A 21,520-nucleotide genomic window follows, 5' to 3' on the forward strand; every position below is an offset into this window, starting at 1 on the left:
CATGACCCTTTCAGTGGCAGAACAATGCAAAGTCAACCTGCATAGCTCAGGTGTTGGCTGTATTTGTGTATCAACTGCATTTAATTCATTGACAATCAGGACGTTGAACAGCAATTGCTAAGAAAACAACATTGAAGTCGATGGGGAGATGCTTTTGTTATCACTCAAAACCAGGAGAGCTTTTTGGTGGCATCCTTGGACTCTTGAGCTAACTCTGAGAAATTATACACAGCATCTTGGTGGTGACAATGCCAAGCACAGTGTGTTTTCACAAACACGCAATTGCATGACCTATTCTCAACTGTCACTGTCTTCACATCATTGTCAATACGGCCCACTCCAAACAGATTGCCGTGACGCTGTAGGTACTGCTACCCCTCAGGTCTTATTTTGGGCTGGAGGTGGAAAAGAAAACATCTATTTGTTTTTATTTTTCCGGTGATTAGCTCGGGCATCCCGTTGGCAAATCGGGGAATTCGGTTCCAGGCGCAATCACACTGCCATGTCGAGGCGTGTTACATCAGCCTTTCAGGATGGCGAGTTGTGCCTTGGCAATTCTGAGTTTCTCCACACTCTGCCACCAAGACTGAATTCCAGGGGACGATTACTGCACAAATAATCAACATCAGCTAGCTGCATCCTGGAGCTCAGTGGGCAACGGGGGGAGGAAAGAAGAGCAGGAGGACTAGAGATAGAGACAAAGAGAAGGAGACAGAGAGGGGGAGGGAGAATGACAAAGGGATAAACAGATAGTGAAGACGAGAGATAGACAGAGAGACCAAAATAGGGGGAGAGAGTGGGAAGGAAAGAGAGACAGATAACTGGGGTTTAGGAACTTTCAATTACCTTGTACACAGACAACAAAGGCCTAGATTTCAGCAGACTATAACAGTCTTCAGCCTCGGGGAAGCTCGATTTTTGCCTTCTTCATCTCTCCTCCTCTTCACACAAATTACGGGACAGACAGAATATGTAATGCATTCCTTTTGCAGCACAAGCAATTGCAGACTTCCATATTGTTAGAAGTCACCATCAGTTGCCGGAAGAGTAAATTCACCTCACAGAAACAACATAATGTATCGTGGACTACATTATTGCTAAAAAAGAAGCCATTGATAAGAACCATCCTCACATCTAGCATTGGTGGTGACTCAAGTGCTTAGTGTGTATGGATATGACCCCTTATTGAATTGACTGAATTTGAGTTTGACACTTTCTGTGGCCCTCGCCAAATGACATTAAAACTGAGAAATCGATGACTGCAGATTACTGATTCAGTAGCATAAAGAAATAGAGACTATCCTAATGTCCTCTGTCTGTCCAAACCATTTAACACACTCTTCTTCAATCACTCGTTGTAATTTAAATGACAAACATAACGATGACTTGCAAATACCCAAACAAAGGACTGACTCCTACAGCGACCGACATAAAAGGGGATTACTGACCTGACATCAAAGCGAGAGGTTTTACTCTGTCTACGAAAATAAGCCCAAGAAGTTAGGAATTTTTATATGGCGGTCAATAAGAGTGTCAAATTTGGTCAACAAAAAATGTAATCACTAATTTGCTACGTGCGGCTTATTTGATCTAATAGAAGTTTTGTAATGGTTTAGGTTGTTACGGATGCGCTAATATAAGTGGACACAAGCGGCATTTCGGCAATTTACTCAAAAACGACTTTATATCAGAGTTGTGCCTGTTGTCATAGAGATAGACAGAGGACTAATCATGAATATAACCAGTTTTAGCATGGAAAATGTCATTGAGGGCTTCCACCTTTTTAAAGCAGTCAACTGCGTGGGGACGCCTAAGAGTTGGGAGCAATCAGCCAATTAGCACAGATATGAAGACATGTCTTCTATCTATCTCTATGGCCTGTTGTTCACATGCGTATCTGCCTTCTCATTGGCTAGAATAGTCCTGATCTCACCTCCTATTTTTCCATTGTTAGAGGGGTCACTCGAATATCTTTTCAATGTGGGTCGGCAGGTAGCCTAGTGGTTAGAGCGTTGGCCTAGTAAATGAAAGGTTGCAAGATCAAATCCCTGAGCTGACAAGGTAAAAATCTGTCTTTCTGTCCCTGAACAAGGCAGTTAACCCACTGTTCCTAGGCTGTTATTGAAGATATGAAATTGTTTTTAACTGACGTGCCTAGTTAAAAAAAAAAATGCAACAGACAGTCTTTGCGTCAATCTACTCACGTTCAAGCATTTAGCTTTTCATTCTTTTCCTCCCTCGATGTTGAAACAGTCTAATTAGTGATCCATCACCTGCAGCTGTCACTCGCCCGCCTCTCCTTAAATCCTCAGTCCCAGAGGATCCACTTTCAACTACTGTCACTCCAGCTGTCACATCTAGTGAGAGGTGTCGACCGAGACCGGGCGCGTCAGCTAGCTGTGATGATGTCATGATGAGAAAATATCAAAATCATCCATGTGCTCTACACCTGTCTCCACCATCACCGAAATGACATGTCGGATTGCATTATTAATGAAAGGAGTTCTGGGCAAAGAACTCCTTTGAACTATGCAGTGTGGTGCCAATCAGATCCTACAACTAAGTCCGTTGTCATCGTAGTTATTGTTTTGGAAGCTGCCTACCGTACTGGTTGGACGACATCCATAAATACCTGGCCATTTCTCATTTAACTAGGTAAGTCAGTTTAGAACAAATTCTTATTTACAGTGACAGTGCCTTGTTCAGGGGCAGAAAGACAGATTTTTACCTTGTCAGCTCAGGGATTTTATTTCAGTTAGTGGCCCAACGCTCTAACCACTAGGCTACCTGCCACCCCTCATTGATTATATGCAATTATATTACACTAATATCTGTTGAAAATAACTATTTGCCATCTATTCACCAAAGATCCTATAACACATGTATGTAGAGTGATTTACAGGAAGAATTGGGGTTAAGTGCCTTGCTCAAGGGAACATCAACAGATTCCTCACCTAGTCGGCTCGGGGATTTGAACCAGCGACCTTTCGGTGACAGTCCCAACGCTCTAAAACACTCGGCTACCTTCCGCCCGTTTTCAACCGAATTTAAATGAACATTTGAGCTTACAATCATCAAATTCGAAATGAAATACATCAACGTGCATTGTGCACACAATGTTTCATTTTTCAAAAAACGGAGCTTTACGTGGGCATAAAAAAAACCCATCTGCTTCCCCCCTCCATTCCGTGCCAGCGCTTCTCTCATTCAAACACACAACTAATGCTGCAACCGGGAGGCTGCAACTGCCTGAGCTGAGGAAAACGAACTCCGATAACGAACTATTAGGCTACTTCTGCACCCGATGCAGGACTTGAAGGGGTTGCAAATTAAGTCAGCAAATGTTCAATGAAAAAGAAGGAAGTTGAATAAACGCGTGTTCAACTTGGTAATTATTGACCGTTATTTTTACGCCCAGAGTTCTTCCCGTCTGTTTTGGAGCTGAAGTTGTTGCGCGGGGCAAATGTAAGATCCACCAGCAATCTACGGAGGAGTCTTGGATTTCTATGCTCCAGAATGTACAGTGGTGTATTTTCCTGTGAACAAGAAGTTTTGTGAGGAAAATAAACGTTATCATTTTTTTATATATATATTTAAGCCTTGCGTCACTTCTTACACGGGCACTTCATGAATTAATTTCATATTATGACCAAAGAGCATGAAAATACATATTTTTATTAGGGCTCGTGCAACCGCGGGATCTCACTGACGCATCAGACATAATTGGTCTTTATACTATTTTAAAAATTCAGGTAAGGACGCAGGCATATTGTTTCACTATCTATTCAAATGTTGCATGCGCCTGTTAATATGACGTGAACATGCACGACAAATTGCATAGGAATTATAATGTTTATTTATGTAGCCTACTTATTTATTACATTTGTTATTGACTTTTATTACAGCTATCCTTTTCTATGTTTTATTTTAATATATAAAACATCTCAGTGTAGTATTATTACATACAGTATAGTACACACCCAATGAGTGAAGTTGGTTACAAATACATATTTTTAACGTCTTTTCAACCAAAAAAATACGTATTTTCAACGTATTTTGCTCATGGGTAAGGTAAGCGTGTCACATTTTGCAATAAAATCAACATTCCATGATTCGCAAATTTCCCCATATGGTTTGTCACCCCGGGACACAGGCAACGTTTGGAGAGGATGAGGAGTCGTTGGGTGAAGCATGAGCTGCCAGGGTATCTGTCTTAGACGACTGTCTGTGCTGTTCCTGTGGGAGGGGCTCGCTCTGATCCTGTGCTGCTGCTGGACCGGGACTTGGGTTGTTACTGCTGCGGCAGGACCCAGTGATGATGGTGGTACCGCTGGGCCCATGGGCTGGTTGCTGTCGGACAAAGGGCCCTTCCACCACTCTTTGGAGTTCACTGAGTCGGTGGAGAGACACCAGCAGGGCTACACTACCAGATACAAGATGTTCAGGTGACCTTTTTCTGTCTTTAGTAGCCCCCCCCACCCACCCTCAATACAATGTCAATTTAAGGGGCTTTATTGGCATAGGAAACATATGTTTACATTGCCAAAGCAAGTGAAATAGATCATGAACAAAAGTGAAATAATCAATAAAAAATTTACAGTAAATATTACACTTACAAAAGTTTCAAAATAATAAAGACATTTAAAATGTAATTATGTCTATATACAGTGTTGTAATGATGTGCAAATAGATAAGTACAAAAGGGAAAATAAATAAACATAAATATAGGTTGTATTTACAATGGTGTTTGTTCTTCACTGGTTGCCCTTTTCTTGTGACAAAGTGTCACAAATCTCTCTTTCTCTCTCTCTCTCTTTCTCCTCTCCCTCTCTCTCTCTCTCTCTCTCTCTCTTTCTCCTCTCCCTCTCTCTCTCTCTCTCTCTCTCTCTCACACACAAATATAGGGAGAGAGAGACAGCCTCACAACTAGGGTTGCAAAGCTACCGGTAATTTCATCAAATTTACCGGAATCTTCTGCAAACGTTTTAATTAACAGGTAATCTATGGTAATTTAGGTAATTTATACTAGAATCACTTTTAAATAAATTATTCCTATGGTATTACTTTGTTATATAGGTGTACATATTGTCCATTATTTTCTAGTGGTTAGACCATATGGTTCAAGAGAAAATAGCCGAATTCATGTAAAAAGCATCTAATCAACTTAGGCATTATTTTCAATTAACTCTGCAACTCTTCCAACAATTGACTTTTTTTCGCAACTGCCACCAGTTTGGAAACATTTACAACAAACACATGTTGACATATTAAAATACATTTTCCCCAAAATATATAAAGGATATTTCATGATGAAACCCTCCTAATAAAACACCAATGGGAATCACTATACGTTTATGGTTTATATTTAGCATAATGTTTTACAGCTTTGTCATGAATATTTTATATTGTCAAATAATCTTATATAACTTTCTGTATATATTTTAGATGTGATAAGGCCACACAGAGGGCCAGAGATAATTACAGACACCTGTGATAATCTGAAGTACCCATTAAAGGTTACTACAAAATTCCCCCAAAACTTAAAAGCTACCAAAAGTCTGGCAGTTTACTGGTAAACTTCGAAAGATTCCAGTAGTATACCCTCCCTTTGCAACCCTACTCGCAAGCAAGTGAGATTATTCTGTGGCACATCTCCCTCTCTGAACAACACTTCCCTCCTATAGCGTGTCGTTATCAACTCTCAGCATAAGATTCTTTTGTAGCAGTGCTTTTACATACAGCACTGTCATTGTGACTGTTTTTTAAAGGACACTCTTATATATGTTATAATTCTGTTCAGTCCTGATCTTGCGTTCACTGACTGATGTAGGCACGGTATCTAAATAGCATACACGCAAATCCATGAAAGCTTGTGGCGTCAACACATACGTTGTAAGTAAACATAGACTGGATGTCCACCACAATTCACATTGATGGTTATGTTGTTTTCAGAACTACTGTGAATGGAATGTGTTGCACTTTGCTTGTGACATTGGTGGAACACAGGTGCCCTGCTTAATGCCCTGTACCAGAGAGGATATAGACAGACTGCTTTAGAAAATGGCAGAGTATTGCTTGAAACATTGCTAAATGGTTTAGAATAAATGGAAGGTGGGAGTTCTTTTGAAAGTGAAGTGTACTACTCAAACTTCCAATGAGCTGTTGAAAGTACAGGATGATGCTGGCCTTGTGCCACAATATAATGACATTCTTAAATATGGTCCTGCTGTTCCACTATGACTCAATACTTGTTCTCCCCCTTGTGGTAAGCCAGATAAAGGAGGATTTTTACTGGCTTTGAAAACGCTGAAGTCTTCACTTGTCATACGTGCTTTATTAATTGAAAAATATCTCTCTCTGAACAGGTTCTACTGATTTGAATTCTCTCTCTAGAAGGGAGCAAAAGCAACATGGGGAATCTTTTCAACTGATATGATGCCCTCACTTTGAAACATCCTCTGTTTGGATTGGAATATAGGTCCAAGCAACGTAACCATGTGGATTAACATCGGACCGCTGGCGTCCGTCTCTCCTCTCGACCCTTTCTCCATGGTCCCAGGAGGACCTTCCCGTTTCTCCGTGTTTGATTACACATGGTCCTCGGAGGACCTTCCCGTTTCCCCGTGTTTGATTACACATGAGCCCCGGGTCTTGAACAGGAAGCTGTCAGACTATTATCCACCAGTGTAGCATTAGCGCAGCATGCCTGCTTCCCATCCATAAGTGCTCACTGGTGAATAAGCCTGCAGGCTAACGCCAGGGTGTGATCTATAGAGGCCATCAAGTGACACCCGGAGAGGCACTGCAGTCTGTCTCTCTTTAGGATGATTGGCTGTAATTACACCCTCTACACTGGCCTGATTCCTCAATTATTTCTCTGCTGATCGTTTCTCGTGGCAGTGATTTGATTGCCTCCCACGAGAAGAGACAAGAAGGCAGTGTCTGAAATATTGGAGCAGTAGGACTCTTGACTGTGGAGATTGGAGAGAGAATAACGTATTAGAACGCTATCGCTTGCAGGTCCCTAGATGGGACGTGACTGTGTACGCAACACTTGAGCTCGATGTGACACGAGTCAGTACACTGTGTACGAAGCGGCTAATGGTCACCACAAACAGTAGGCTTATGGTGAATCACAAGGGCTTTGTGAGATCACATTATGAATATATTTGGTTAGCTATGGACGCCTCAAGTGCTTAGAGTTAAAGCATTTCTATGGTTTCCTGAAAGGCTCCAAGGCAGAGGTTCTAATTTCCTGAAAGGCTCCAAGGCAGAGGTTCTAATTTCCTGAAAGGCTCCAAGGCAGAGGTTCTAATTTCCTGAAAGGCTCCAAGGCAGAGGTTCTCATTTTGCTCTAAATGGCTCACGGTCATAGGATGATTCATGGTCATTCAAATATGGTTCAGGATTAGCTGTGATTCATGGTTACCCGTACACTCTTATAAAAAATGGTTCCAGAAGGGTTATTCGGCTGTCCCCATATCAGACCCCCTTTTGGGTCCAAATAGAATCCTTTTTGGTTAGAGGTAGAACTTTTGGTTGATCTATGTAGAACCCTCTGCATAAAGAGTTCTACATGGTACTCAAAAGGGTTCTACCTGGAACCAAAAAGGGTTCTTCAAAGGGTTCTCCTATGGAAACAGCCAAATAACAATTTTAGGTTCTAGATTTCAACTTTTTTTCTACTTATAGGGACATTACACTGGTTCATGGGTAATCTGGCATATAGGGTCAGTAGTTTCATGGTCATATTGAGAATTTGTAATAATTATTATGCCTAGTGCTGCATTGGACCCTCTCATAAGGACTATCATGCTACAGTAGCACTATTGTACTGTGGTCACCTAACAAAGGCATTGTGAAACTGAGGTTTCCTTTCATCGCAACAGCAAGATCGAAGCTACAATGAAACATGGCAAAAGAGCACCAACAAAGACAATTGTAAGACAAGGTCATACAGTCTCACAGACCTGTGAACATATGTGTTGGCAGGGTGACCCACTGTTTATTAGCCAGTGGCAATGCCTGTCAGAGCAAATTCCAGCCAACCTGAAGTCACTCGACACGTTCCCTTGCCCTCCCTCAAGTTGCGTGCCAACATAAGAAGGCTTTAGGAGAAAATATCTGCAGTATGCTCACAGCTCCTCCAGGGAAAATTCCGTACCGTCTGGATGTATTAGCTATATGTCAGAGATTCTGCCTGTGTCTGTCTGTAAATGTTGTGTCTGTCTATAAATATTGTGTCTGTCTGCGTTGGGGTTTGTTTGTGTTAAATGTAGGTTTTCACATTCTACAATTACGTTCAAATAAATGTTCTCAACAGCCTGTTAAGTTTGTGACAATTTCACAAACTGAAAACTCTCTCCACGAACCAAGAACTCAATCAATTAATTAATGAAATGTGTTGTCATGACGTCATTACCAGGGAGTTCGGCCGATGGAAAGTCAACAGCCTGGCGGTGGAGAGGCGGGACGGCAGCGGCCTGGCTCCGCCCCTCGACCCTGACTTCATGCGCACAGTCAGGCAGTTGGGGCGGCGGCCCACCCTCCGCAGGATCACTGAGACCATTATCAAGAAGTACGGGACTCACCTCCTGCTGTCCGCCACTCTTGGAGGTACAGTAAACAGAGGCTCCAAACCTTGGTTCCTACTTGACCTGCATCACAGCAGGATCGTTCCCTAGGGAGACGGTCTTTGACTCCTTAGACTCCTTAGAAGTGGGTTTTTCAAGAGGGAATTTCATATAACTTTTAAATGTAAAATCTGTTACTGAATGTAATGTATGTACAATTTCTAGTGTCTGAACCATACATTACATACAATAACTTAGCTACAGCAGATACTTCTGCATAAGGGGTATATTTGTAGTAACATATGTAATGTGGAAATTATACAGTTTGGAATTTATGTATTATTCTGTATCTTATGTGCTTAAAAAGCTACTGTGTATATATATATATATAGAGAGTTGAAGTGGGAAGTTTACATACACCTTAGCCAAATACATTTAAACCCAGTTTTTAACAATTCCTGACATTTAATCAGAGTAAAAATTCCCTGTCTTAGGTCAGTTAGGATCACCACTTTATCTTAAGAATGTGAAATGTCAGAATAATTGTCACGACTTCCGCCGAAGTCGGTTCCTCTCCTTGTTCGGGCGGCGTTCGGCGGTCGACATCACCGGTCTTCTAGCCATCGCCGATCCACCTTTCATTTTCCATTTGTTTTGTCTTGTCATCCCGCACACCTGGTTTACATTCCCTCATCACTTGACGTGTATATAACCCTCTGTTCCCCCCATGTCTGTGTGTGGAATTGTTTGTTGTAAGTGTGTTGTACATTTTAGACTGGTGTGCGACGGGTTATTTCAACCTGTATTTTGCTGTTCTGGGTGCAGTTTGTTTTTTTGCGTCATTAAAGTGCTCCGGCTGTTACCCATTTCTGCAGCCAGTTACGCACCGCTTACTATAATAGTAGAGAGAATCATTTATTTCAGCTTTTATTTCTTTCATCACATTCCCAGTGGGTCAGAAGTTTACATACACTCAATTAGTATTTGGTAACATTGCCTTTCAATTGCTTAACTTGGGTGAAATGTTTTGGGTAGCCTTGCACAAGCGGCCCACAATAAGTTGGGGGAATTTTGGCCCATTCCTCCTGACAGAGCTGGTGTAACTGAGTCAGGGTTGTATGCCTCCTTGCTCGCACACACTTTTTCAGATCTGCCAACAATTTTTCTATGGGATTGAGGTCAGGGCTTTGTGATGGCCACTCCAATACCTTGACTTTGTTGTCCTTAAGCCATTTTGCCACAACTATGGAAGTATGCTTGGGGTCATTGACCATTTGGAAGACCCATTTGCGACCAAGCTTTAACTTCCTGACTGATGTCTTGAGATGTTGCTTCAATATATCCACATAATTGTCCTTCCTCATGATGCCATCTATCTTGTGAAGTGCACCAGTCCCTCCAGCAGCAAAGCACCCCCACAACATGACGCTGCCACCCCCGTGCTTCACGTTTGGGATGGTGTTCTTTGGCTTGCAAGCCTCCCCCTTTTACCTCCAAACATAACAATGGTCATTATGGCGAAACAGTTCTATTTTTGTTGCATCAGACCGGAGGACATTTCTCCAAAAAGTACGATCTTTGTCCTCATGTGCAGTTGCAATCCGTAGTCTGGCTTTTTTATGGCGGTTTTGGAGCAGTGGCTTCTTCCTTGCTTAGCAGCCTTTCAGGTTATGTCAATATAGGACTCGTTTTACTGTGGATATAGATACTTTTGTACCCGTTTCCTCCAGCATCTTCACAAGGTCCTTTGCTGTTGTTCTGGGATTGATTTGCACTTTTCGCACCAAAGTACGTTCATCTCTAGGAGACAGAACGCGTCTCCTTCCTGAGCGGTATGACGGCTGCGTGGTCCCATGGTGTTTATACTTGCGTACTATTGTTTGTACAGATGAATGTGGTACCTTCAGGCATTTGGAAATTGCTCCCAAGGATGAACCAGACTTGGAGGTCTACAAGGTCATGGCTGATTTCTTTTAATTTTCCCATGATGTCAAACGAAGAGGCACTGAGTTTTAACGTATGCCTTGAAATACATCCACAGGTACACCTCCAATTGACTCAAATTATGTCAATTAGCCTATCAGAAGCTTCTAAAGCCATGATATAATTTTTGGGAATTTTCCAAGCTGTTTAAAGGCACAGTCAACTTAGTGTATGTAATCTTCTAACCCACAGGAATTGTCATACAGTGAATTATAAGTGAAATAATCTGTTTGTAAAGAATTGTTGGAAAAATGACTTGTGTCATGCACAAAGTAGATGTCTAAACCGACTTGCCAAAACTATAATTTGTTAACAATAAATTTTTGGAGTGGTTGAAAAACGAGTTTTAATGACTCCAACCTAAGTGTATGTAAACTTCTGACTTCAACTGTATTAAAACAAGGAACTCAGTTCAGTATGGTTGCTGGATTGGGGTGAGATTAAACATGTTCTGCTCATTATCTTTCATCATCACAGTCAATGTATAATTGGAACCTCTCTAAAGAAGAGATGGGAGATGATCACCATTGATAAGCATCTCTGGCTCAGTTAATAGTCTCCCCTTCCCTAATTTCCTGTAATCAGGGGAGGAGTCCTTGACGATATTTGTGGATAAGCGGAAGCTGAGCCGAGGCCCAGAACCGGGGGCTGGAGCTGAGGGTAGCAGCCACAACAATACGGGGGCTGGGGTGGTGACCCTGGAGGCCCTTCACCAGCTGGCTGCCTCCTACTTTACCGACAGGGAGAACACCCTGCGCCGGCTCCACCACCTCCAGATCGCCTCCACCGCCATCAGGGTAAGAGACCCCTGACTGCCCTCTCTATGCCTCTGGGCATACAGAGGGTGAGTTAGATGCTAATATAGGTTATTATAGGAGGTCAAACTGTGTTAAACCAATGCAGCTGCTGCAACAACTTTGCTATGTTTTCTTGAGATGTTTCTTTGGGGGAGGCAAGTGTATAGCTTACTGTTGCATTTACTGTTGCCATTTTATTAATGTCAAATATTCACAGTGTAGCATGTTGATGTGTTGTTTTGATTTAGATGTTTCCTTATTGTCAGACTCTCGCTGTGCCGATTCAGTATGTAAGCGTTGTTGCATAGTGTATCAGATATGAGTGCTTTTATCTCAAAATGAAAACTGCTGAGAATTAACATGTTTCAAGTCATAAGAATTTCATGTGACTTACATCAGACTGTACCCATATGTGTTCTAATTATATATCAAGGGCGATAGAGACAGATGAACAGGGTTCTGTCAGTATAGAATATCTACATAAAAAGTATTTACTGCAGTGCCGTCGGAGGTACGCCAAGTAAATATGTGATTCACATTTTCAAACAGTCCATTTAGATTTTCCAACTGGGCTATATATTTGGTAATGCGGGTGCAAGCAGTTGCTCCCAACGCCACTTGGGTACACTGCTGCATCCACCAAGAGGCTCTTGTTGCCAAGGGAATGCCTGACAGCTTGAAAGACGTTTTGGACACTACAGTGAAAATGGTAAACTTAGTTAAAGCAAGGCCCCTGAACTCTCCTGTATTTTCCGCAATATGCAATCATATGGGCAGCAACAATGTAATGCTTTTACAGCATACAGAAGTGTGCTTGTTATCAAGGGGCAAAGTATTGACACATTTTTCTGAATTGAGAGACGAGCTTAAAGTTTTCTGTACTGACCATCATTTTCACTTGTCTGACCGCTTGCATGATGACGAGTTTCTCACACAACGTTTGAAGGGGTACGGGACTATAAAAGTTTGGAAACCACTGCTGTAGGCCATTGGTGATCTCTCACCAATGGCAGGTGTTAGTATGTGATGATCAAGAGAGACGCTAGTAGTGTTGTAGTGTTGCCCCACATACTACAGTACCCCGATACTCCATTCAATCATCTGAAATGGATATTAAAATAGGTTAATTTCTCAATGTGGCAGGCATACCTGATATTGACGAGGAGAAGTGGCCACCTGACTGAAAGTGCCTTCCTACAGTATAGTTAGTTATTCATCAGGATGATATATCAGTCCATATCTTTCTATTCATTTCCGTCCAAGCTAGCCACCTTTGTCAGTCATTTTGTGGAGTGAGCCGAGTGTCAATTGGTCAAGAAAAGGTTTTGAATAGGTGTTGAGGGGTGTTCAGCACTGCCAGTTGCATATAGTCCTTCATTAAAACACATATGCTGGAGAATATGGAGGAAATATGCAAGAACTGTTACTGAGGCATAAATCTAGAGGTTTGATTATGATTCATCTCAAGCCGTATCGTGATTCACTTCATCTACGTTAGGGATGGGCACCTCCAGTCCTCGCAGGACCCGAGTGGTGTCACCCCCCCCCCCCCATCTCTGACAAACACCGCTGATTAAACTGATTACATTCTAAACTGAAGATCATGATTAGTTGATTATTGGATTCAGAGGTGTTAGTTGGGTCTAGGGGCAAAAGTGTGACACCAATCAGGCCCCCGAGGACTGGAGTTGCCCAGCCCTGCTCTACATCATGGTTTATCATGCTACAGTATTTGATCCCCTGCTGATTTTATACATTTGCCCACTGACACAGAAATGATCAGTCTATAATTTTAATGGTAGGTTTATTTGAACAGTGAGAGACAGAATAACAAAAAGATCCAGAAAAACGCAAGTCAAAAATGTTATAAATTGATTTGCATTTTAATGAGGGAAATAAGTATTTGACCCCTCTGCAAAACATGACTTAGTACTTGGTGGCAAAACCCTTGTTGGCAATCACAGAGGTCAGACGTTTCTTGTAGTTGGCCACCAGGTTTGCACACATCTCAGGAGGGATTTTGTCCCACTCCTCTTTGTAGATCTTCTCCAAGTCATTAAGGTTTCGAGGCTGACGTTTGGCAACTCGAACCTTGAGCTCCCTCCACAGATTTTCTATGGGATTAAGGTCTGGAGACTGGCTAGGCCACTCCAGGACCTTAATGTGCTTCTTCTTGAGCCACTCCTTTGTTGCCTTGGCCGTGTGTTTTGGGTCATTGTCATGCTGGAATACCCATCCACGACCCATTTTCAATGCCCTGGCTGAGGGAAGGAGGTTCTCACCCAAGATTTGACGGTACATGGCCCCGTCCATCGTCCCTTTGATGCGGTGAAGTTGTCCTGTTCCCTTAGCAGAAAAACACCCCCAAAGCATGATGTTTCCCCCTCCATGTTTGATGGTGGGGATGGTGTTCTTGGGGTCATAGGCAGCATTCCTCCTCCTCCAAACACGGCGAGTTGAGTTGATGCCAAAGAGCTCCATTTTGGTCTCATCTGACCACAACACTTTCACCCAGTTGTCCTCTGAATCATTCAGATGTTCATTGGCAAACTTCAGGCTGCAGGATTTCAGTCCTTCATGGCGTAGTGTGTTACCAATTGTTTTCTTGGTGACTATGGTCCCAGCTGCCTTGAGATCATTGACAAGATCCTCCCGTGTAGTTCTGGGCTGATTCCTCACCGTTCTCATGATCATTGCAACTCCACGAGGTGAGATCTTGCATGGAGCCCCAGGCCGAGGGATATTGACAGTTCTTTTGTGTTTCTTCCATTTGCGAATAAACGCACCAACTGTTGTCACCTTCTCACCAAGCTGCTTGGCGATGGTCTTGTAGCCCATTCCAGCCTCGTGTAGGTCTACAATCTTGTCCCTGACATCCTTGGAGTGCTCTTTGGTCTTGGCCATGGTGGAGAGTTTGGAATCTGATTGATTGCTTCTGTGGACAGGTGTCTTTTATACAGGTAACAAACTGAGATTAGGAGCACTCCCTTTAAGAGTGTGCTCCTAATCTCAGCTCGTTGCCTGTATAAAAGACACCTGGGAGCCAGAAATCTTTCTGATTGAGAGGGGGTCAAATACTTATTTCCCTTATTAAAATGCAAATCAATTTATAACATTTTTGACATGCGTTTTTCTGGATTTTTTTGTTGTTATTCTGTCTCTCACTGTTCAAATAAACCTACCATTAAAATGATAGACTGATCATTTCTTTGTCAGTGGGCAAACGTACAAAATCAGCAGGGGATCAAACACTTTTTTCCCTCACTGTATATATATATATATATATATATATATATATATATATATATATATATATATATATATATATAATATATATATATATATTTTTTTTTAGGGAGTAGATCAGCTTACATACTACTATATATAAAATTATGAAAAAGACACTGTAATCAGTTGTGAGTGACCCGAATTGAGGAACACTGATTCGCATGATCACCTTGAAATATTGGTGACTGGGCAGGAATGAAAGTTAATTAATTATGAATTCTCCACCACCATTGTACAATAACTCGCCAACTAAATGTATGCTATTTCAAAATATGTTTTATTTTATTTAACTAGGCAAGTCAATTAAGAATAAATTATTATTTACAATGATGGCCTAACCCGGCCAAACCCTAACGACGCTGGGCCAATTGTGTGCCGCCCTATGAGACTCCCAATCACGGCCGGGTTGTGATACAGCCTGGAATCGAACCAGGGTCTGTAGTGACACTGAGACGCAGTGTTTTAGACTGCTACGCCACTCAATCACGGCCGGGTTGTGATACAGCCTGGAATCGAACCAGGGTCTGTAGTGACACTGAGACGCAGTGTTTTAGACTGCTACGCCACTCAATCACGGCCGGGTTGTGATACAGCCTGGAATCGAACCAGGGTCTGTAGTGACACTGAGACGCAGTGTTTTAGACTGCTACGCCACTCAATCACGGCCGGGTTGTGATACAGCCTGGAATCGAACCAGGGTCTGTAGTGACACTGAGACGCAGTGTTTTAGACTGCTACGCCACTCGGGAGCCACAATAATATTTCAACCAACTCTTATTGTTTCTTTTAGATTAATTTATGGATTTTAATTGTGGTTTCAATTATTCAATACCCTGAATAAGATTGATGGAGTCGATATGATTTAACATTGGAAGATGATTATCTTTTTCACTCTTATCAAAGATTGATGTCCTTCCTTTATGATAGCCGACCAGAACACACATACTATTCATTCAGTTACACAGAATATTTTCCTAGTTCATTCTCTGATGTTTGAGGCATGAAACATAACATCAGAAAATGAATTAACTTTCAACATTAATTAGTTCCCTTACCTCCCCAGGTGACTGAAACTAGGACAGGCCCCCTTGGATGCAGTAACTATGATAACCTTGACTCTGTCAGCTCAGTACTGGTCCACAGTCCAGAAAACAAGATTCAATTACAAGGTATGTCTGAAACTAGAACTAAAGACAAAACATCAACAGGTGTATCACTCTGAATGAACTTCGAAGAGCCAGGTGTGCCTTTCATGGTTAACACTAATATATGTATTCCCAGCAATGTAGAGGGAATAGTTTACAGTAACTCAATACAGCTGGCTCAACATGGAATGCATTCTTCAGGAGGTCCAATGCAGCAAAGACAGGGCACAGTAGTTCCTATCTGGAATATAATTGCTTCTCGAGGCTAACCTGCGAGAATCTTTATCAAACCCCGGGATGACTTAGTTGTATTTGGTTTCTGAAGTGGGATCTTCAAAAGCAATTTAGCAGCAGTATCTGTTTGTTTTGCCTTCTTATACACCCCAAAATACTCACCCACGCCTCTCTGGCCTCCCCAGGACTCCAGGTCATTCTGCCAGCGTACCTGCGGAGCCGCTTCGTCACGGCAGCCCTCAGCTACATCGGCTGCAACTCGGAGGGCCAGTTTGTGTGCAGGGCCAGTGACTGCTGGTGCCAATGCAGCCCGGACTTCCCACAGTGCAACTGTCCACAGACGGACCTCCAGGCCCTGGAGAACAACCTGCTCCGCCTCAGAGAGGCCTGGACACTGGCCAACGAGGAGTTTGAGGAATCAGGTGTTTACTGGAGATAGTTGAACATGCAACAGTTCAATGACCTTGGTGATGAGCAGCCTGGGTGGAAGGATATTTTGGCTTTAGCTTGTTTTTAACTTGCAATAATGTAGTGTAGAATGCAGAGAGTAAGGTATTCAGGCATTCAATAAGCTTCCATATGTGAGAATGATAAAAAGCATTGTTCAGAGATACGGTGGAGATTAAAAACCTTACTGAAGTCGCATAATAAAAGTGTCTCGTGGGATTTCTCACTTCTTGGAAACACTTTTGAAATAGGGGTAACATAGTTAGTTGCAGAACTGAACCCATTCAACCTGAGTGGCGCAGGGGTCTAAGGCACTGCATCTCAGTTCTAGAGACGTCACTACAAACCCTGGTTTGATCCCGGGCTGTATCACAACCGGCTGTGATCAGGAGTCCTATAGGGCGGCGCACAATTGACCCAGTGTCGTCCGGGTTAGGGGTAGGCCATTGTAAGTAAGAATTTGTTCTTAACTGACTTGCCTAGTTAAATAAAAAAACAACCCCTCTGAATCAGAGAGATGCAAGGGGCTGCCTTAATCAGCGCCTGGGTTTAACTGCCGTGCTCTAGGGCCGGTTTTATCCACTTGGTGATTCAAACCAGCGACCTTTCGGTTACTGGCCCAACGCTCATGATGTAATAGGTTACCATGGCAATATACATGACCTTGCTTCGACAGCTGGAAGTGTATATTTGCACCCGCTTCAACCACCATCTCATACCATCTGATAAATGACCAATTAGTGACTAAACCATTCAATGGTGCACACTACAGACAGGTGGTTAATAAAATATGATAACTCTTGAAATAACAGTTCTGCACTCTAGTAAGCTGAGAAGAAAGAAACAATCTGAACACGCTGTTGTTTATTTATATTTGGGTTTGTTTACTTTTCTGGGACAGACAAAAACAATGAGAACAGACATACTGTCACACGTTATAATTATTCCCCAATGGCTCACGTGGCTCCCCGCCAGAACGAAACTTCACTTATTCATGTTTATTTATTTTTTAGAGGAGTTCCAGAGCTTCGTCGGAAGGCTGCCAACCCATTACGCTGTGAACAAATCTGTCGTGGAGCACTTGTGGAGGACGGATGGGGGTCTGCTCCAGCGCTACAGGCAGCTAGAGACCACGAGAGGCCTGCTTCTCGACAAAGCGCGCCACACCGCTAACAAGCTCTTCAGCCTCATTAAGAGATGCCGCCATCAGCCCAGAATTGTGCTGCACAGGGAGAGGTATGGAGTATTTTTTCATTAACCCGAGGTTTCCCCCAAACTTCCTTTGTCTTGTAATTATGCTAATTATTTATGCACTGTGTGAGAAAGAAAGACACAGAAAAAAAGAGTCGTTTTAGGAGACAAGAAGGGCTGACGGACGAAAATGAGTCTCACCTAGGAAAACCAGAGTTGAGGATAGCTGGACAACTGGCAGTCGCTTATTGCAATGCAATTAGTACTGTTTTAACTTGTGTTATTCAAAGTATCTAAAACCACTGGGCTCAATAAAAGATGAAGTACCTACTCACTAGGCCACAATAAGTCTTCAGATAGTGTCACACATCCACACTCAGAATAAGAGTATCAATAACAAACCTTTTGGCATTCAAACGGTTAGGTCCTCTTTATCTTATGCCTCTGCTGAAGTAACCGTTTTCATTAACAGTCAAAACTACAGTCTGAACAACATTCCAATTATAATTTGGTTAGCCTGGTCCCAGATCCGTTTGTGCTGTCTTACAAGGCTGGCAAGATAGCCCGGTCCCAGATCATGTTTGTACTATCTCTTGTACTGTATCTGTACAAATACTATTTCTAAGCAGACTATAAATGGTTCATGCACTGTGACTACTGTGGCGCTTGGCAGAGTTCTTAACGGGTCCAACAGAACCCCTGAGACCTGACACGAGTAGTCCTCTTGCTCCCGGTTCAGCCCTATGTAATGCTACCTGGTCTAGCTGTTATTAGTCACTCCAGTCTTCCAGAGAGGCTTTCCTTTGAGCATAACTTCACGGTGCTGGATTCCTCTCTCCTGACCTCTCTGTTTTGATGGCCATTCTTTGGAAGAAATTAACTACATTACAAAATCCTTCAGTACTACTGCCAAACGCTCTGCTTCCACAATCCTCAATCCAATTACACTGCTTTATCACACCCTTCTAGTCATAAAGGGGGATTTGATGGAGGTTCCCAATTATTAGACTGGTCCATTTTTTCCGCATGTGATCCTATGAAATGTTTTATGCATAGTTTATTTGCTCTGTAATTGTACTGGGTGGTTAGTATTCAATATTCATACATTGAACAAAAAGTCTGTGTGTGTATGTGTGTGTGTGTGTGTGTGTGTGTGTGTGTGTGTGTGTGTGTGTGTGTGTGTGTGTGGTTGGCTCTCTCAGTCAGCACCCACCTGCCTACTCAGGAGGAATTCACGACTAGAGGAACATTTTCATTTTGGTCTGATTTAGCTTGCATTCCAGCAGCTGAGCCTACAAGAGCAGAGTTGGGGCTTCTGCTCTGCCTATCCTACTTAATTGACAGATATTTGTCGCTGTGAATGTGCAGTATTGTGTCTGATGAGATGTTTTTAACATATTTCAAAGACAGAAACAAAAAGAAAACGTTAATTGACTAACAAATGAAAAGGTACGTTCACCTACAGTATGTGCTGTCCTCTGTCCTCAGACCCCTCCGCTACTGGCTGAGCTACATCCTGTCCCTCCTGTACTGCAGTGAGAACGACCACATCGGCGTGTACTCTGAGCAGACCAGGAGCTGTTCCTGCCCCTACCACCACTCTTCCTGCCAGGGCCCCGTCCCCTGCTCTGTGGGAGAAGGCCCCCGCTGTGCATCTTGTTCCCCCGAGAACCGCACCCGCTGCTCCAGCTGCAACCCGGGCTTCTTTCTAGGCCAGGGGCTCTGCCGACCCGCCGTACCTGACCCCACGGATCCCTACCTGGGTTTGGAGAGCGACCGCGACCTTCAGGACTTGGAGCTGCGCTACCTACTCCAGCGCCGTGACCCGCGCATTGCCCTGCACGCCATCTTCGTCAGCAGCGATGTGCGCCTCAACGCCTGGTTCGACCCATCGTGGCGGAAGAGGATGCTGCTGACGCTGAAGAGCAACCGCTACAAGTCCAACCGCGTGCACATGCTCCTGGGGGTGACGCTCCAGGTGTGCCTGACCAAGAACAGCACGCTGGAGCCTGCGCTATCCGTGTTCGTCAACCCATTCGGGGGCAGCCACTCGGAGAGCTGGACCATGCCGATCGGCCAGCATGGCTACCCCGACTGGAAGAGGACCAAACTGGATATCCCCCTGGACTGCTACAACTGGACCTTGACGCTGGGCAACCGGTGGAAGAGCTTTTTCGAGACTGTCCATTTCTACCTGAGGAGCCGCATTAGGGATTCGGGGCCAGGCTCGGAGGTTGAGGGACACAGAAACGCTAGTAGAGCGTACTTTGAACCACCAGAGGGCGCCGTGGAACCTGTGGAGGCGTATTCATCCCAGAACATGGGCTACATGAAGATCAACAGCATGCAGCTGTTTGGATACAGCATGCACTTTGACCCAGACGCAATCCAGGACCTAATCCTGCAGCTGGACTACCCGTACACCCAGGGATCCCAGGACTCAGCCCTGCTGCAGCTGGTAGAGGTCCGCTATAGGGTCAACCGCCTCTCCCCTCCAGGAGCTCAGCCTATGGACCTGTTCTCGTGTCTGCTCCGTCAAAGACTGAAACTGTCCAGTTCAGAAGTGAGCAGAATACTGGCTTCTCTACAGGCTTTCAGTGCCAGACAACCAAACTCTGTGGAGTACGAGGCAACCAAGCTATGTAGTTAATAATGGGCAGGTGGACGGGGCCAATGTGATGTTTTTTGTATTAACCCAGTCAGATACTATGTCAGCCCCATAGCCTATATCTTTTGTCCACGGGTCTGTTTGTGTTGGTGTTTGCCGTTCATGGCTTTAATTGTATATAACTGTCATTAAATTTGATGTTTTTATCAACACCGGTCAAAAGTTTGGACACACCTACTCATTCAAGGGTTTTTCTTAATTTTTTTACTATTTTCTACATTGTAGAATAATAGTGAAGACACAAAAACTATGAAATAACACATATGGAATCATGTAGTAAGCAAAAAAGTATTAAACAAATCAAAATATATTATATATTTGAGATTCTTCAAATAGCCACCCTTTGCCTTGACAGCTTTGCACACGCTTGGCATTCTCTCAACCAGCTTCACCTGGAATGCTTTTCCAACAGTCTTGAAAGAGTTCACACATATGCTGAGCACTTGTTGGCTGCTTTTCCTTCACTCTGCGGTCCGACTCATCACAAACCATCTCAATTGGGTTGAGGTCGGGGGATTGTGGAGGCCAGGTCATCTGATGCAGCACTCCATCACTCTCCTTCTTGGTAAAAAAAAAATTGCTTACACAGCCTGGAGGTGTGTTGGGTCATTGTTTTGTTGAAAAAGAAATGATAGCTCCACTAAGTCAAACCAGATGGGATGGTGTATCACTGCAGAATGCTGTGGTAGCCATGCTGGTTAAGTGCACCTTGAATTCTAAATAAATCACAGACAGTGTCACCAGCAAAGCACCCCCACACCATAACACCTCCTCCTCCATGCTTTACGGTGGGAAATATCTCCAATTTGGACTCCAGACCAAAGGACACATTTCCACCGGTTTAATATCCGTAGCTCGTGTTTCTTGGCCCAAGTATGTCTCTTTTTCTTATTGGTGTCGTTTAGTAGTGGTTTCTTTGCAGCAATTCGACCATGAAGGCCTGATTCACACAGTCTGCTCTGAACAGTTGATGTTGAGATGTGTCTGTTACTTATTTGAACTTTTTTGGTTACTACATGATTCCATATGCATTTTTTTCATAGTTTTGATGTCTTCACTATTATTCTACAATGTAGAATAAAGGAAAACCCTTGAATGAGTAGGTGTTCTGAAACTTTTGACCGGTAGTGTATATTGGAAAGATTTGGAAAAATGCATCCCTTTCCCTTTTTACAGAAAATGCTGCAATTTATT

General features: G+C 43.2%; 1 protein-coding gene across 2 annotated transcripts; it reads left to right on the forward strand.

The window, feature by feature from the left end:
• Nucleotides 1-2,535: 2,535 nt before the first annotated feature.
• LOC115170083 (BMP/retinoic acid-inducible neural-specific protein 3-like) lies at nucleotides 2,536-20,482 on the forward strand. Of its 2 annotated transcripts, none has more exons than XM_029726351.1 (8): nucleotides 2,536-2,655; nucleotides 4,154-4,445; nucleotides 8,426-8,616; nucleotides 11,142-11,353; nucleotides 15,705-15,810; nucleotides 16,206-16,442; nucleotides 17,481-17,703; nucleotides 19,147-20,482. In XM_029726351.1, exons 2-8 carry the CDS (start codon nucleotides 4,192-4,194, stop codon nucleotides 20,306-20,308), a joined length of 2,385 nt encoding a protein of 794 aa, XP_029582211.1. In that variant the 5' UTR covers nucleotides 2,536-2,655; nucleotides 4,154-4,191; the 3' UTR covers nucleotides 20,309-20,482. The 2 variants fall into 2 exon arrangements, with proteins under 2 accessions (XP_029582211.1, XP_029582210.1); XM_029726350.1 differs by lacking the exon at nucleotides 2,536-2,655 and adding an exon at nucleotides 2,972-3,752.
• Nucleotides 20,483-21,520: the final 1,038 nt, after the last annotated feature.

The sequence above is a fragment of the Salmo trutta genome, chromosome 31, assembly GCF_901001165.1.
Source record: "Salmo trutta chromosome 31, fSalTru1.1, whole genome shotgun sequence".
NCBI classification, from domain to species: Eukaryota; Metazoa; Chordata; class Actinopteri; order Salmoniformes; family Salmonidae; genus Salmo; species Salmo trutta.

What these genes read in the sequence shown, in the direction of transcription:
- LOC115170083 (XM_029726351.1), top strand. Translation starts at nt 4,192, where the DNA reads ATGAGCTGCCAGGGTATCTGTCTTAGACGACTGTCTGTGCTGTTCCTG. An exon ending in TCGCCTCCACCGCCATCAGG is followed by an intron (nt 11,354 to 15,704) that starts GTAAGAGACCCC and finishes TTACCTCCCCAG; the next exon opens with GTGACTGAAACTAGGACAGG. An exon ending in CGAGGAGTTTGAGGAATCAG is followed by an intron (nt 16,443 to 17,480) that starts GTGTTTACTGGA and finishes TTTATTTTTTAG; the next exon opens with AGGAGTTCCAGAGCTTCGTC.